The following is an 18347-nucleotide window of genomic DNA, read 5'->3' on the forward strand; positions in this document are numbered from 1 at the left end:
TTATTTGATCAATGTTGTTTTTTACAAAAAGAAAGACTTTGAAAAAAGCATATTTCAAAATGTCTGAAAACAATATTGTGGAAAGCGTATACGACCTGTAGGTTATGTCAAAATGGACCACAATGAATGCACTCTGAATGCTTCCACACTGATCTGCTGAGTCATGAGGTTGTCTTCAATCTCAATAGCATGCACACAGTTTTATTCAATTCGCCCGGGTATAAAAGTAAGGGTGAGACCTGACGGGACAACAGAGCTGTGTAAACAGAAGAGTATCAAATAATAACAATAAAAAAAAAAATAAAAAAAAATGACTACAGCAGGCATGAGCATGTGCAGGGTAAGTAATGGCATCCCTTTCTCTAAATGCAATATGTATACTTAATGCATACCTAAAATTCTTTGTAACCTTATGCTTAATCTCGTCAGGCGGTCTTCTATGAGGACAGGAACTTCCAGGGTCGCTCTTATGAGTGTATGGGTGACTGTGCTGACATGTCTCCTTACTTGAGTCGCTGCCACTCTTGCAAAGTGGAAAGTGGCTGCTTCATGATGTACGATCGTCCCAACTACATGGGAAATCAGTATTTCTTTAGGAGGGGAGACTATGCTGATTACATGTCTATGTTTGGCATGAGTGACTGCATCAGATCTTGCCGTATGATCCCTATGGTAAGAGAATAATACATACTTGACTTACCACAGAACTGGCTGCTAAATGCTCTTCTAGTAAAGAGTAGGGGTCTTGGCCAAATTCCATCAACTAGCCCTTGTCACTCATGGTGGTGGTTGAGGAGAGACAATTCATTCATACATGCTCTCACAACAACTTAGCATTTAGCCATTTAACTTTTACATTTCTGTTTTATATTTGCAGCACAAGGGATCCTTCAGAATGAGGATCTATGAAAGAGAGAACTTTATGGGTCAGATGTACGAGATGATGGACGACTGTGACAACATCATGGACCGTTATCGCATGTCTCACTGCCAGTCCTGTCATGTGATGGACGGCCACTGGCTCATGTATGAGCAGCCCCACTACAGAGGCAGGATGTGGTACTTCAGACCTGGAGAGTACAGGAGCTTCAGAGATATGGGTGGCATGAGATTCATGAGCACAAGGCGCATCAATGATTCCTTCTATTAAAAAAAAATTGTATTAATGTGAGAAAATTTGTTATTCAACAATAAAATACTTCTGATCAAAGCACTTAGAGGTCAAAAATATTTTTCTAAAACTGCTTAATTCTTTAGATATCTTGCAACTTCAGTCAGTTTTCTTCCAATCAAGTTCCAATCTACACTCAGTTTGGGTCAGACCATCTTCGACTATCGGAACACAGTCAGAGCTCACTTCTAACAAGCTGATTATCTGAATCAGGTGTGTTAACAAAGAGAGACATTCAAAATGTGCAGAGCAGGGGTGTTAACAAAGGACTGGAATTGAGAACCGCTGACATAGAGGTTTCTAGATTTAAATCTAGATTTAAATTCAAAGAGACAAGATAGTCTATGCATGACTTGGCATTTTATCCATATTCAAAATGAGGCAATGTGAACATTACAAAGCTCTAAACACAGCAGTGCATGTTTCATTCATATTCAAAGCTGGAGGGCGCTCTCGCACAGAAAGCCAAAACAGATTCATAGAAGTAATAACTTAGGAAATCCCTAATATGGACAAAGGCATCTGGCAATCTGCTGTAATACATTTTTACCAATGAAATGTGAAGACAATAAACACACAACTGGGAAATATGTGGTTTATGTGTGTTTTTTCAAGTTATCTTCAGGTAATAAACAAGCTATATGAATAATGCAGTACTGATTGACATATTATTTGGTATAGAAACTATAAAATATATTTCCTGCCTTATTATGTTATAAAAATGGTAAAAAGGATTTCATAGTAGCCTTTATAAACCAATCATAAAATTGTCATTAGGAAAATATTGAACAAAAATATCATAGCCCCTTGATGCAGCAGTGCATGATCTCTTCATGTAATAATAAATTCAATAATAACTGAATAATATGAGTAAACAAACACACTGCTATGCTGAGAACTCCACTTATTGGCAGTTGCGGACGTTATTGATGGCATCTGGTAGGTGTCTGAACGTGAGTGATCGACCCATATGAGATCGTCAAGTGAAAGGTCATTGTGTGGATAATTTTGTTTATGGCTAAATTATTATTAATTTATTTTACTAATAGTTAGATTGTGGCAGGCCTTCATAAAAAGGCGTTTAATAAAAAATTAAATAAAAAAAACATGCCTTTACAAAAGGGCATTTTGGGCATCAAAGGGAAAACCACTCCCCCACCCTGCAAGTGCCTGATGGGCTGTAACAGTGCCAACATGTCTCGCACTGCTTCAGGGCTGTAGCAGTAGGCAAGGCTACTGGGTCATCAAGATGGGCATGGTAAAAGGCACAAAAATGACAATATAAACCAATAGCCAGCAACCAATAGATCCAGAATATGTGCTTATAGGCCCAGCAAACTCATTAGTAGTAGAAGGTTCAGTGGCTGGAGCAGCCTGTGATCAGAAAAGGTTGTGAGCCATGGGCTGGTGAGACAGGAGAAAAAGGGGCAATATAAAGAAAATCAAAAACTAGTTAGACAGAAACACATGCAAACAAACAACCAAAACATCCAACAGGAACAGTCATGTTCTCAAAACATGTCCATTATTTTCCTCACTGAAGGCAAATTAAAACAAGTCCAAAAATTGACTGAGGACATGAGAGGACATTAATATACTGCATCCAACTGAAATTTGAATTCAGCCAGAAGACACAGGAGTAAACTCTGCTTTATTTACTTACTCCCAAATTTCTCAAAAGGTTGGAAAAACTAGGTAATTTCATTTTGCAGGACAGGACAATGCACACTGCACACATTGTTCAGGAACATGATAAAGAGTTCAAGGTTATGTTGGCGCCAACAGCCTTCTCTGCATCATGTCGACATGCAGCACCTTTGTGCAATCATGAGTTTGAATCCCAAATCAAGGACCTTTCCCCCAACCCCCCACCTCCTTTTGCTTCATGTCGACTCTAAACTATCCTGTCACAATTAAAGGCAAAAAAAAGAGGATAACAAACAATGTCATAAATCTGTCCACGATTCCCTGGTGCCATGAGTCTGAAGTGAGCCTAACAAACTAGCAGATTCAAACAGCTTTCAACATTAAACAAAAGAACACTTATTGACAATTACAAGTTTGTCAAATTTGGGGCAAGTAACCAAGATCAATGGTCAAACGGATGCACAGCATGACCATCACATGTTAATCCGTGATAGAAATCATGAGCTAAAGACTTCCTCAGATTGGTTTCCTCCACCCAGGACAAAGACCAGGCACCTTCTAAAACTTTTATTCCTCACAAAGCACATCCTCATGTTCACAGAATGTCTCCACATTCACAGAATGGCACAGAAACTGCCTTCACATGTATTTGGTTCCAAGAAGCACTTATTTTGCTTAATTTGAGTAAAACTGTGTTTTCTTTACCAAGAAAGTGGCCAGATGAAAACCACTATTTTCTGTTTCAAACTTTCACATAGCATATTTAGGTTATAATAACATTAAAAGATTTATTATAAAATGGTTTCCATGCTACGTTTTTTTCTCAAATGCAATAAATCCATTGAATCAATATGAAAGTTATTTTTCATATTGAAATATACAGGCACTGGACTAAAAATACATCCATCAGTCATCGCTTCCAAAATGAATTCTGCGGGTCATCTTGTACAAAATTAATTACAGCAATAAAATGAAATTTCACCATGAACAAGAACATGAACAACAATATCACATTAGACCACAGAAATTCAAAAATTTCCCTAACTTCAAAACATATATTAATCTTTGCCTTGCTACATTCATTTAGTTGACTAGTGCTATGTGCTGTATTAACAAAAACATAAATGGCCTTAATAAAAACATTAACACTGACAAGCTATGCAACACTACAATCATAATCAAATTTGTATAGCGCTTCTTACAAAATCATTGCAAAGCAACTTTACAGAAAATGAAGTTTCAACGATATTTAGTAGTAGATTATCAGTGTTACGGATCACTTGGGAAGCTGAGGAGTAACAGATGAAGATGTTTTATTATAAAGACACAAGCAGAGGAGCAGGTAGTGAGGAGTGACAAGGAGTTTGGATCCGTGCAGGTAAAGCTGTGACTTCTTGGAGGGACGGTGAACCACACACACTTCGGGGAACTGGGTCTTTCGGAGAGAATCTCTGGAGAGAGTAGAAGAGGATTTAGTCCTTATAGTAAGCATACAGGAATGATCTTGTCGCGAACATGACCGGACAAAGACTGGGTGCGTGTGTGTGGCTTTTGTAGTGCAGCATTGATGAGTGGGTGATGAGGAGCAGGTGGATGTGATCTAATACTCAGGTGAGGGTGTGCGCTGTGATTGTGTGGAGGCGGAACCTGGCATGTTTGTAACAGTACCCTCCTCCCCACTGCCCGCTCCTGAGGGCCGGGGACCCCGACGACGTGGTGGGCGTCCTCTTCCCCTGGGAGCTGGTCGATTGGGATGAATGGAATGGAAGGTATCAAGTAAGGTGGGATCCAAGATGTCGTTGCGTGGGACCCAGGAACGTTCCTCTGGACCGTATCCTTCCCAGTCCACTAGATATTCCAGCTGCCCACCACGCCACCGGGAGTCCAGGATGTCCTTGACTGTATAGGCTGTGCCGTCATCTAGGAGGAGAGGAGGGGGGGCTTCCGTTTCACCAGGTTCTGTGGAGGGAGAAACAGAAGGATGGTGAGGTTTTAGGACTGACACATGGAATGTGGGGTGAATCCGGTACTCAGGAGGGAGCTGGAGTTTATACGTGACCAGATTTATCTGCTGGGTGATGGTGAACGGGCCAATGAATCTGGGACTGAGCTTGCGGCAGGGTAGACGCAGGCGGATGTCCCGGGTGGACAGCCAGACCTTCTGACCGGGTTGGTAGTGGGGAGCCTCGGACCGGCGAAGGTCGGCTGTCGTCCTGCGTCTGCGAAATGCCCGCTGTAGTTGGTGGCGAGCCGCGTCCCAGACCCTCTCGCTCTCCGGGAACCAGTAGTCGATGGCGGGGACATCCGAGGTCTCTCCTGACCAGGGGAACAGAGGTGGTTGGTAGCAGAGTACGCACTGGAAGGGGGTGAGTCCGGTGGTGGGTTGACGGAGGGAGTTTTGTGCGTACTTGGCCTACCCCAGGATTTGGTTCCAGGAGTTCTGGTGACTGTGGCAGAAGGTACGGAGGAAGCGTCGATCTCCTGGACCTTCCTCTCCGTCTGCCCGTTTGACTGGGGGTGATAGCCGGAGGACAGGCTGATGGCCACACCTAGGAGGGAATGGAATGCTCCAAGGAACTGCACTGAGGGCTGATGGAAGGATCACTTTTCGGCTTTGAGATAGAGCTGGTAGTCCCTCAGGCGTTGCAGGACCTCCGCAACATGGCGCTGATGTTCTGCCAAGCTCCAGGAATAGATCAGGATATCGTCAATGTATACTAGGACAGACTTGTGGAAGAAATCCCGGAGCACCCCATGAATAAAGTCCTGGAATACGGAGGGGGCGTTAACAAGCCCATACGGCATGACACAGTACTCAAAAGTGGCCAGTAGGGGTGGTGAAGGCGGTCTTCCACTCGTCCCCCTCACGTATCTGGTTGAGGTTATAAGTGCTGCGGAGGTCCAACTTGGTGAACACAGTGGCACCACGGAGATGTTCCAGGGCAGCAGGGACGAGGGGAAGTGGGTACCGGAATTTAAGAGTGATTTTATTGAGTGCTCTGTAATCAATGCATGGTCTCAAACCTCCATCCTTCTTAGCCACGAAGAAGAAGCTTAAAGCAGCAGGGGAGGTAGATGGACGAATATACCCTTGGGTCAGCGCCTTCTTGATATCTTCCTCCATGGCCTTCTCCTCGGGAATGGATAGGGGGTATATCCTTCCCTTTGGCACTGGTTCATCCGGCAGCAGATTGATAGCACAGTCCCACGGCCGGTGTGGAGGCAGCTTGGAGGCCTGCTTAGGGCAGAAGACATCACTGAAGGCGGCGTAGCAATGAGTAATGGTGATGAATTGGTTCTCGACAGGGCTCTCAATAGATGTGGAGTAGACTGGTAGTGGTTCAGAGGGATGTTCAACTGGAATAGGACAACCAGAGATGCATGATTGAAAACAGGCTTCGCCCCACTTCAGGATCTCGCCCGTTTTCCAGGAAATCACGGGGTTGTGCTGCTCCAGCCATGGGTGCCCTAGAATAACGTCAGCGGTGGATTCCTCCAGAACCAGCAGATGGATCTCCTCATGATGCAGAAGTCCAGTTTGGAGGGAGATGGGACCTGGGGAGCTGACATTCTCTGGTCGGCAGAGTGGAGTGGAGGAATACGCCTGGCCCTGGTGCTTTTCTAAGCATGTCGCATACGAGTGGCAAAGCGGATGGACATCTGGTTGAATCGCTCGAGGCCGATGGTATCCTCGTATGCAGCGAGATGCAACCGCACTCGGGGTTCCAGTCCTTGACGATAGGTCGTCAGCAAAGCCCGTTCGTTCCATCCACTGGAGGCCACCAGAGTCCTGAACTGCAAGGCATATTCATTGACAGACATTTTTCCTTGTTTTAAATTGTATAGCTTCTCACCAATAGAAGAATCCCAAGCAGGTCTGCCAAAAACTTCACGGAAATGGTCGATGAAGCTAGAATAAGACTGGATAACTGGGTTATTTTGAGTCCAGAGTGAATCTGCCCACAGTAGTGCTTTGCCTTGCAATTGGGAAATGATAAAGGCTACCTTTGAGCGGTCCGTCGGATACAAGTGTGGTTGCATCTCCAGGACCAGTGAACACTGAAGAAGGAATCCGCTGCATTCCTCCGCCGAGCCAGAGTAGGGCGCTGGCCTGGCCATGGGACTGGCGTGCACGGCAGGTGAGGAAGTGATGACAGGGTCGGCGGAAGTGCTCGCTGGTGGAGGAGATGCTGGGGCTGCCATGAGTGTTCGACAGAGTGCATCAACCAGATCTTGAAAGTGGTCCGTGAGGCTCATGCTTGTGCCTGGCAGTGCAGGTCCGGTCATCTGTTATGGATCACTCGGGAAGCTGAGGAGTAACAGATGAAGATGTTTTATTATAAAGACACAAGCAGAGGAGCAGGTAGTGAAGAGTGACAAGGAGTTTGGATCCATGCAGGTAAGGCTGTGACTTCTTGGAGGGACGGTGAACCACACACACGCACACTTCGGGGAACTGGGTCTTTCGGAGAAAATCTCTGGAGAGAGTAGAAGAGGAGTTAGTCCTTATAGTAAGCATACAGGAATGATCTTGTCGCGAATGTGACCGGACAAAGACTGGGTGCGTGTGTGTGGCTTTTGTAGTGCAGCGTTGATGAGTGGGTAATGAGGAGCAGGTGGATGTGATCTAATACTCAGGTGAGGGTGTGCGCTGTGATTGTGTGGAGGCGGAACCTGGCGTGTTTGTAACAATCAGTGGTGAGTTTCAGTTTATTTACATATGGCAGAAATGTACGGAAAAATCAATTAAAGACGTAATCAAACAGGCGATGGACACTATTAACAGTAATTATTATAACACGCAATCAAACTAAGCAAACAAAAAACAAAAACTAAATTTGATAGTTCTGTCTGTTGTTTCAGGGTTGGCATCATCAGAGGTCCTCTGAGGTGTTGGCATCATCTCTTCTCAGGTGTTCTGGATCCAGACTGCAGCTTGTGTAAATCCTAGTTACATCCCGTGGCAAATCAGAGAAACAAATAGAGACAAAATCAGCGTAGCTGCTGTTCCAATCAAGTAAAACGAATTACTTTAACCCAAGCTAAATAATTATAATGTGCATTTGATCAGTTATAACTGCAGTCCAAAATTATGAGACGTATTATTTGAATGCTTGGCCAAAGAGATGTGATTTTAATCTAGATTAAACATAGAGAGTGTGTGTGAACCCCAAACATTATCAGGAAGGCTATTCCAGAGTTTGGGAGCCAATTGCGAAAAAGCTCTACCTTCTTTAGTGGACTTTGCTATATTACTGTAGGTACTACCAAAAGTCCAGCATTTTGTGACCTTAGTTAGGTACGCAAGAGCTTAACCATTAAGGGCCTTATAGGTGAGTAATAATAATTTGTAACTGATACAGAACTTAATAGGTAGCCAGTGAAGAGACTGTAGAGTTGGGGTAATATAATAAAATTTCTTTACCTTACCTAATTTAATAGGACAAAATTATTGGGCATTCACATTATGCATGAAAAAAAAAAAATAATAATAATATATATATATATAAGAGAGACAGAGAGAGAGATACAGATACAGATACAGATATGTAGATAGATGATATAGAACTTTTATATGATACATTTAGCACCATATTCAATTATTTACTTAACTTGCTGTTACATATAATTAGTTGTTTGCTTAGACTACTATTGGATTTGTTTATATAAAAATATATATAAACAAATGTAATAGTAATCTAACCAAACAACTAATTATATTTAACAGCAAGTAAATAAATGCATATGTTGCTAAATGTATAGTGTACAAGTTGTTATAGATAATAAAGAACAACTTTGTAAATTTAGCACCATATTCACCATAAATTTACCGTTAATATGCGGATGACAGTCACATTTGATTTATCGTGCAGCCCTTGTTTGTTGATCACAAAGTACAAAGTACAGTAGATGAGTAAAACTAAGATGCCAAATGTATTCAAAGTGCTGCCATTACTGTCTAAAGTGCACGGAATGGTGCTCTGTGATTGGTTGTTATTGTTTACAGTGCGTAGAATGGTGCACTGTGATTGCTCGAGAGGATATATCGCATTCCGCAAAAAATCACATGGAAACAAACTTATCAGAGTAGAAGAAACACATCAGAGTAGAAGAAAAGTTCAATGCACCAAAATACAGATATAGCCTTAAAGAAAACCCAGTCCAGAGCATTCAGAAACTCAAACTGTGCAGAAGGTTCATCTTCCAACAGGATAATGACCCTAAGCACACAGAATTCATGAAGTTGTGACAATTCTGTTTTTGCTTTGTAAATATGGTGTATGTAGTGCAGATGTGATTGATTGATGTGGAAAAAAATCAATTTAAAGCAGTTTAACAAAAGGCAGCAACATTACAAAATGATTTTTTTTTTAAAGAATTACTTTTGCAATGCACTTGATTCATCTTAGGTAGTTATGTGTTTGAAGATTCATGGTTTAAACATTTCTATCAATCAATACTTTGTTAAATATATTATATTCTGGTTATAGAAACTATTTTCAAATTATACAAATTATACAAATTTGGACCGTGTGACTGATAAGATAACATGTTGATTTATGTATTGGGACAAGAAACAGCAACACCCGAGCTAAGACAATGTCTAATTGGTCAAGACACCATTTGGGATCTGTCCAACATCCCAGCTTAAAAACTTAGGACTCCATCAGATAATGCTTTTAGCCGCTGCTTTTTGCCATCACTTTTTGCATTCTTTGAGCATCGCTATAGCATGCTTCAGCCTGAATGCCAGCTGCAATGAGAAGAAAAAACAATCAGTGCTGTTACATCCTTTTATTCTTTTACTTAATTTATTTTCTTTCCATTGAGAGTTTTGTGTTTTGAGGTAAGTTTTGGCACAAAGCTCTCTTTGAGTCCAACTCTGACTGCACTCGCATCAAAATTTTAATTAGCCCACAACTTCAGCCAACGCCCAACCATTGGCTTCCCAAGATGCCACTTTTGGACTATTGGACTTCCAGCCTATCAACAAACTTTGGAAACCACAGTCTGCAAGGAGGACAACAAGGGAACCCCCTAAACATGCAAGGCAGGTACCTCGAGATCTTAGCTGAACTATATAAAAGTTGGGACAATGTACAAATTGTGAGTAAAAAAGGAATGGAATAATTTACAAATCTCATAAACTTATATTTTATTCACAATAGAATATAGATAACATATCAAATGTTTCATGAGAGCTACACATTCCTAAAAAGTTGGGACAGGTAGCAATAAGAGGCTGGAAAAGTTAAATGTACATATAAGGAACAGCTGGAGGAACAATTTGCAACTTATAAGGTCAATTGGCAACATAATTGGGTATAAAAAGAGCCTCTCAGAGTGGCAGTGTCTCCCAGAAGTCAAGATGGGTAGAGGATCACCAATTCCCCCAATGCTGCAGCGAAAAATAGTGGAGCAATATCAGAAAGGAGTTTCTCAGAGAAAAATTATCATCATCTACAGTGCATAATATCATCCAAAGATTCAGAGAATCTGGAACAATATCTGTGCTTAAGGGTCAAGAATGGAAAACCATACTGGATGCCTGTGATCTTCGGGCCCTTGGACAGCACAGCATCACATACAAGAACGTTACTGTAATGGAAATCACAACATGGGCTCAGGAATATTTCCAGAAAACATTTTCAGTGAACACAATCCACCGTGCCATTTGCCATTGCCAGCTAAAACTCTACAGGTCAAAAAATAAGCCATATCTAAACATGATCCAGAAGCGCAGGCATTTTCTCTGGGCCAAGGCTCATTTAAAATTAACTGTGGCAAAGTGGAAAACTGTCCTGTGGTCAGATGAATAAAAATTTTAAGTTCTTTTCGGAAAACTGGGAGGCCATGTCATCCGGACTAAAGAGGACAAGGGCAACCCAAGTTGTTATCATGCACTGTTCAGAAGCCTGCATCTCTGATGGTATGGGGTTGCATGAGTGTGTGTGGCATGGGCAGCTTACACATCTGGAAAGGCACCATCAACGCTGAAAGGTATATCCAAGTTCTAGAACAACATATGCTCCCATCCAGATGTCGTCTTTTTCAGGGAAGACTTTGCATTTTCCAACATGACAATGCCAAACCACATACTGCATCAATTACAACATCATGGCTGCGTAGAAGAAGGATCCGGGTACTGAAATGGCCAGCCTGCAGTCCAGATCTTTCACCCATAGAAAACATTTGGTGCATCATAAAGAGGAAGATGCGACAAAGAAGACCTAAGACAGTTGAGCAACTAGAAGCCTGTATTAGACACGGACAACATTCATATTCCTAAACTTGAGCAACTTGTCTCCTAAGTCCCCAGAAGTTTCCAGACTGTTATAAAAAGAAGAGGGGATGCCACACAGTGGTAAACATGGCCTTGTCCCAACTTTTTGGAGATGCGTTGATGCCATGAAATTTAAAATCAACTTATTTTTCCCTTAAAATTATACATTTTCTCAGTTTAAACATTTGATATGTCATCTATGTTGTATTCTGAATATAATAGTGACATTTGAAACTTCCACATCATTGCATTGTGTTTTTATTCACAATTTGTACAGTGTCCCAACTTTTTGGGAATCGGGTTTGTAAATGTTAACCTCACTGAGGAACTCAATGTGAGGGTTAATTAAGTGAATGATGGATGTCAAGGTCTATGCAGTTGCACATATTGCTATAATCTTGGGATTTCACATTTTCACTCTCTCAAAATCATTCTTTCCTCACTTTCTGCAACTTGTGTGTGTGCTTGTGTTCATGATTAGTTTATATGTCTTAGATTTATCCAATAAAGCCTTATTTATATTGAAAAGATAAGTAACTTGTGTTTTGTGCTTACAAGTTAATGTCTTAAACTGCCGATCTTGTTATTGTGCTAATAAATAGTGTTTTCACCATATTTTAGATATTGACATCCATGCAGAGTTGATGTTGTATGGCCTGTTTTAGTGAATCGAAGGGTTATTCAGTTGATCAGCTGTAAAACAGTGATTCTGTCCAAATTCCCTATAAAATCATAAATGATTCCCTTTGAGCTAAAATGACCTGTTTCCCTTACAGTGGTGGTGACTCTTGATACAATGACTCCAGCTTCAGTCCACTATTTGTGAAGCTCTCCCAAGAGTCTGAATCAGCTTTGCTTGACAGTATTCTCAAGCTCGTGGTCATCCCTGTAGCTTCTGCACCTTTTCCTATACAATTTCTTCCTTCTAGTCAACTTTGCATTTAATGTGCCTTGATACAGCACTCTGTGAACAGCCACCCCTTTCAGTAAAGACCTTCTGTGACTTACCCTCTTTGTGGAGGGTGTCAATGATTTATACTGTAGGGATCGTCATTTAAATAAACTCAAATATAAATATTCTAATATTTTGAGATACTGGATTTTTTAACTTTCATCAAAATATATATATATATATATATATAATCATCAAAAAAAAAAAAATCATTTTTTATTTCACATGTAATGAATCTGGAATATTTGAAAGTTTCCCTTTTTTAAATAAGTTACTTTTTTATGCATATAAATATATATATATGTATATACCCTAAGCTGTGGAATTTGTTACCTCAATCTGATAGATTATCATCTTTTTTATCTTTTAAATCATCATTGAAAACTTATCTATTTTCTTAGGCCTATCGTTAAGTGTTGGATATGTTGATCTTAGTGAGTTAAATTCTTATTCCTGATTTTTATTTGGTTTTATGGGTAAAGTTGTTTTTAAACTTAAATAACTGTATTTTATCATTGTATTGTGTTACTGTGAAGCACTTTGGGCAATGTTGTTTAAAGGTGCTATATAAATAAAGTTGACCTTGACCTAAATAACTGATAAAGTAATTTGAAAAAGTATCTGTGAGACATAATTTCATAAACAGAGTGAATGAATCACAGCGCACTCTCTTTCTCTCTCAAAATGCAAATGGCTTCACATCGCTTCACAGACTGAAGTAGATTAAGTCCTTGATTGTTTTAACCGTGATGATTTTGTCTCACATTAAGATGAATTGGTCTTTTTAAATGTGTGCATTGAATTTATTTAATACACAAGTTTCACTAATTTATTAATTTATTGAGATTCAAATGTATTCTTATATATAAGTTGACATTAAAAATAAATTTTTAAACATTAAAACATTAATAAAAATACAGGTTTGTTAACTTCCTCCATGTGGCCTTATGAAGAGGATGAAGAGGATTAAGATATACAGGCCAAGGTTACAAAAGTGTACTTAGTATAACCTGTATTTTGGGTGTTTAAAGTGTGTTCATACCTCTGGAATTGCTTTACAAGCAGAAATGTATAATATTCTCCACTACAAGGCTTGAAATAATAACCCTTTCAGGTCTGTAGTAGCAAACTGTACAACTCACTACACCATGCAGCTGACTAAGGCATTTTTAAACAATAGGAATACAAATTCTTTCAGAGTCCATATGGTATAAATAAGGCATCAGGCTGTCATTACAGTAGTGAATTTGGAAAAATCACAACTGCAACCATGCATGGAAAGGTAAGCCAAGATCAAAGAATTCTCAAAATTCTAACATTCTCAAAATCTTATTAAACTACACGATTTTTTTGCTTTTCTGATAATTGATTGCTTTTCTTCTCTAACTGATATAAAACAAATCCCTACAATTTCAATACAACAAATATTTTTTTGAAGATTCAATTGGATATCGTGTTGGGTAATGTTGTTAATAAACAGCAATTTAGTTAATGCTGAACATTTTATTTTTGTCTCAGGTCATCTTCTACGAGGACAGGAACTTCCAGGGTCGCTCTTATGAGTGTATGAGCGACTGTGGTGACTTCTCCTCCTACATGAACCGCTGTCACTCTTGCAGAGTGGAGAGTGGATGCTGGATGATGTATGATCGCCCCAACTACATGGGAAATCAGTATTTCTTTAGGAGAGGAGAATATGCCGATTACATGTCTATGTTTGGAATGAATGAATGCATCAGGTCCTGCCGTATGATCCCCATGGTAAGTTCCTCAAACATTTTACATTTGTAATAAAGGACCTTAATTTTATCTATTTTAATCCACATTCAGAATAGATACTACAAACTGCTAAAAGAAGATCACCCACTGACAACTTCTTCCACTACAGTACAGGGGATCCTACAGAATGAGGATATATGAGAGGGAGAACTTCATGGGTCAGATGTACGAGCTGACTGATGATTGTGACAGCATCATGGACCGTTATCGCATGTCTCACTGCCAGTCCTGTCATGTGATGGACGGCCACTGGCTCTTCTATGAGCAGCCCCACTACAGAGGCAGGATGTGGTACTTCAGGCCTGGAGAGTACAGGAGCTTCAGCAATATGGGTGGCATGAGATTCATGAGCATGAAGCGTATCATGGACTCCTGGTACTAGAGTTCTAAAGGGTCAATAAAATAATTTCTCTACAACACTAAACGTTTGTTTTGAACATTCTTTAATGCAAATATTTCAGCTGTATTAATGAATAATCCACATAAAAATATCCAATCAAATAAATATAGTAAAATACAAAAAGAGATTGAACATAATATTATTCAAGTTATGAGTACAACCAAGCTAGGCATAATAGTTAAGTCCATTTGAATAATATTATTGAAACATTTGTGTGATTAAATTTGGATCAATTCTTACATGACTTATAAACCTTTTAGTCAATGCTGAACCAAAACACTTCAGATCTATGCTTTTGTGGGAGTCCAAAAACGCTTGTGATATGCAAGAACCAACCTCATTTTCTGTTTACCATATTCAGAGCTCAAAATTATAGCACCGGTGTTCGCAACCTAACAAACTTAGGAGCACCAACAGAAATTTATGAGTACCCCCTGAATATTAAGGAGCACTGCAACTGCCAATTGAGTGGAGCAGTGAACAACATCCTGATGATAAAAAGCTTCAACAATTGAACCTGATCCTGAATTCTTTGCTAAACACTTGTCCCTGCATTTCTTGTTATTGGTTTAAAAAAATATATTAAGCAAGAGAACATGAACAAGATGTTTATTTAATCTATTACAGGCCAAACTCTCTGTAGCTACTTAAAATAATATGTAACCACTGCATTTTAATCATGATCCAACAGAGATGCATCATGAGCAGTTTCTGATTTAAATTAGATTGTATGATTTCAAAATCTGAAGCAAAATCAGAATGCTCTTACTTCAGCTTTGTCAAGCTTTGACAAAAAAAAAAAAAAAAAAAAACAGAGTAAGGATCCATTGACTCCTATTGACATGCGCCTGGACCTAAGTTAACTTCCGGTCTGTTGGCTGCAGTGCCTTCTACAAACGCAGTTAAAGTTAAGGTAATGAGTAGACTGAAGTTGGGCTCAGGTGGTTGTGCTGCGGGATGTGTTTCCCATACATTTATTTATTTTTGGAGACTCGCCACAATTTTAGACATCGTTGAATAAACATGAGTAATGTTACATACTGCACGTTTAATAATAATAATTCCTTACATTTATATGTTTAAATATCAAAGCGAGGCACAGGTGTTTTTATATCACTGTATTTCTGATGGAAGACTTGCATGTTATATGCCTGATAAAGCAGCGTGTGAGCGTACCAGCTCTGCTTTGTTTACAGCTGTTACTGGGGAAACCTCCATTTCTCGCACTTTATGTTTATGCTTTAAAAAATCTCCTGCTGGCAAAGAATTAATTTGCATTTTCATTAAGTCCGCCTGATCCACGCAGCAAACATATTTTGTTTGTTATCAAAAAATATCTACTCTAGAGAGACTTGGCTGCTGTTATTGATTCTATTTGGAAGTCTACCGGAAGTTAAGTTAGGTCCACAAAACGCTCATGCGCAGTGACGTTTGGTTATCTTGTTGCCGTTGAAACCATCTATAAAAAAAAACTTAGGCGCCAAATAAGTTTTTTAGGTTCCACAGAATAAATGCGTTTTATTTATATGTTAGTCGCTTAGTCACAGAAATTGTTTTTAAAAAATCCACATGCAAAGTCACAGTCTGTGACGGACTATGGTAATACAGTACATTGGGCAGGACATCCAAATGCTCTTCTATCATTCATTGACCTAAAATATGGCTTATCATCTGAAATATGTAAGTATTAGCAACTTTACATGGCCGCTCAATCTAATTTTAACCTAGAGAAATGTGCACTGGTCAAGTGTGTGTGTAGAGTCTGGAATGGAACAGTAGTAATCACTGCAGGACAGATGGAGGCGCCGGTGCACTCACTTACTCTAAAAATACTCTGTCATTTTTGGTCATACAGGTAAAATGAATACATATTTTGAATCTGTCAAGACTCTGTGTTTATTTGTGTGCACTCAAACAACAACAAAACATTGTCCTTTTGTAAAATAATGAAAGCAAACATGCGCTTTCTGACATCTCAATCTTTGTAAAATTCAGCACGAAACTCTGTTTTTACTTGCCTACAGATATGAAAAACATCTACAGAGCGCAAAAAGTCAACTTTCTAATTAATCAATTCAAATGGAAAATAAATAAACTCAGATTATGTAATCAATAAAAAACATGCATACAAGCACATCACTACTGCAGAGATTGACTACGTTTACAAGCTGTTAAAATTCGGGTTATGGTCGGGTTAAGGTCACTATTCGGGTTTCTGAAACATTCGGGATAACCCGTTTACATGCGTGAGCAGAGAGAGTTACTCCTGTATACATGGAATGTGTAATCAGTCGCCAATATCCCGATTTAAACGGCGACGCACGGTTAGCGTCTGGACGTACGGACAACATTAAGATGCAATATGTGTCATTTCCGATTTTTCTTCCTGTATCCAAAGACAACAACAACAACTAAATTGGTCTCCTCCTCGCTCCAAAAGTGTGGTGCTGACCTCGAATTGTTTACTTCCGCTATACTGCACGCGGGTTTTTTTTATGCGCCGTCTCTACTCAAAAGACCAAGATTCCTTGCGAATAGAAAATGCGCAGAACACACATTTTGATGGGGATTTTGATGTGCTTTGTTTTCTGTGTGTGTGGGTGTGGTGAGTGGGTGTGGCTGAGTAACATGATGAGTTATCAGTTCCAGTTGTGGCTCGTTTGCCACTCTATATGATGTGTGTTACCCCGTCTTGTGTTGTCAGATCCTTGGTGTTTGTCCTCTCACTCCTGGTTTTCTGTTCCTCCACTGTCTGGATCATGGATCACCTACCTTTTCCTCCTCAGGGATACTTTCATGTGGCTGCCCATTTCGTCCCTGCGCTATGGAGACCACGAGCCCTAGGCGAGGTTTGCTGTTTTTTTTTGTTGTTTTTTTTGGCATCGCTCCAATGACCTGTTTAAGCATCCGCTCTTGAATCCTGTCTAGTGATTCGTGCCAGAGATGACAAGTCAGTGTCTCAGACTTTCTCACTGAAAACAAATAAAGCACTAGTGTATCAATAAGTTATTCAAATGCAGTCTCCTTACTGTTTTTCCCTGACATTTTCATAATTATTACTTCTGCCAGTGTGCTGTGGCCAGAGATGTATAAAGTACTAGAGAACCATACTTGAGTAAAAGTACAAGTGCTCTATCAAAAAAGTGACTTGAGTAGAAGTAGAAGTGCTCTTTCAGCACCACACTTAAGTAGAAGTACTAAAGTATTCAACATTTTTTGTACTTAAGTATTGCAAGTAGTCTATTTGAAAATTTACTACTCAAGTACTGAAAGTAAAAGTAGAAGTATTGTGTTATGTAGCTATTAAAGGGGGGGTGAAATGCTCGTTTTCACTCAATATCCTGTTAATCTTGAGTACCTATAGAGTAGTACTGCATCCTTCATAACTCCAAAAAGTATTTAGTTTTATTATATTTATAAGAGAAAGATAGTCTGTACCGATTTTTCCCGGAAAAACACGAGCGCCTAGAGGCGTGACGTGTGGGCGGAGCTAAAGAATCACGAGCGCCAGTAGGCTTTTGAGTTGAGAGCATGTGGAAGCTGTGACACAGATCCAGAGGCTGAAATTTAACAAGAGCAGCATCAGCAAAGGCGGTATGCTATGTGGTATGTACTGAAACTGTATATATTTGCTTAGCGGTTTTGGAAAATGACTAAGTTCCACTTTGTCGTCTTTTTTTTTTTTTTAAGCTGTACATGTGGAAACTGCAGTTTGATGACAACATCGAATGTTGTTTACTTGATAGAAGTAAGGTTACTCCGTAGAAGAGCGCGCACTTAGGACCCATATAAGGAAATTCCGCTCCATCTAACGTCACACAGAGCCATACTCGAAAAAAACTTTCCGAAACTTGTGACAAACCGGAAGAGGTTTTTTTGGAACAAAAATACTCCTTCAAACGTACAACTTAATTTTTGAAACTTTGTCCATGTTTAGCATGGGAATCCAACTCTTTAGCAGTGTAAAAAACTCAGTATGCATGAACTAGCATTTCACCCCCCCTTTAAAGAAAGTAGTCAAAAGTTTGAACATATTGTTTTTACTATTTCAAATGATTAACCTAAAGGACAATCACAATTCCTTTGACTGTAACTTCTTGTAAACAAAAAATGG

The 18347-nt window shown here is 39.8% G+C and overlaps 2 protein-coding genes across 2 annotated transcripts; both read left to right on the top strand.

Annotated features, from left to right (window-relative positions):
- Positions 1–310: 310 nt before the first annotated feature.
- Positions 311–1213, top strand: LOC113108585 (gamma-crystallin M2-like). The gene is made up of 3 exons (XM_026271786.1): positions 311–340; positions 430–672; positions 878–1213. Exons 1-3 carry the CDS (start codon positions 311–313, stop codon positions 1148–1150), a joined length of 546 nt encoding a protein of 181 aa, XP_026127571.1. The 3' UTR covers positions 1151–1213.
- A 12087-nt stretch (positions 1214–13300) lies between these two features.
- Positions 13301–14253, top strand: LOC113108587 (gamma-crystallin M2-like). The gene is made up of 3 exons (XM_026271789.1): positions 13301–13336; positions 13573–13815; positions 13943–14253. Exons 1-3 carry the CDS (start codon positions 13325–13327, stop codon positions 14213–14215), a joined length of 528 nt encoding a protein of 175 aa, XP_026127574.1. The 5' UTR covers positions 13301–13324; the 3' UTR covers positions 14216–14253.
- Positions 14254–18347: the final 4094 nt, after the last annotated feature.

This window comes from Carassius auratus, chromosome 9 (assembly GCF_003368295.1).
Source record: "Carassius auratus strain Wakin chromosome 9, ASM336829v1, whole genome shotgun sequence".
NCBI classification, from domain to species: Eukaryota; Metazoa; Chordata; class Actinopteri; order Cypriniformes; family Cyprinidae; genus Carassius; species Carassius auratus.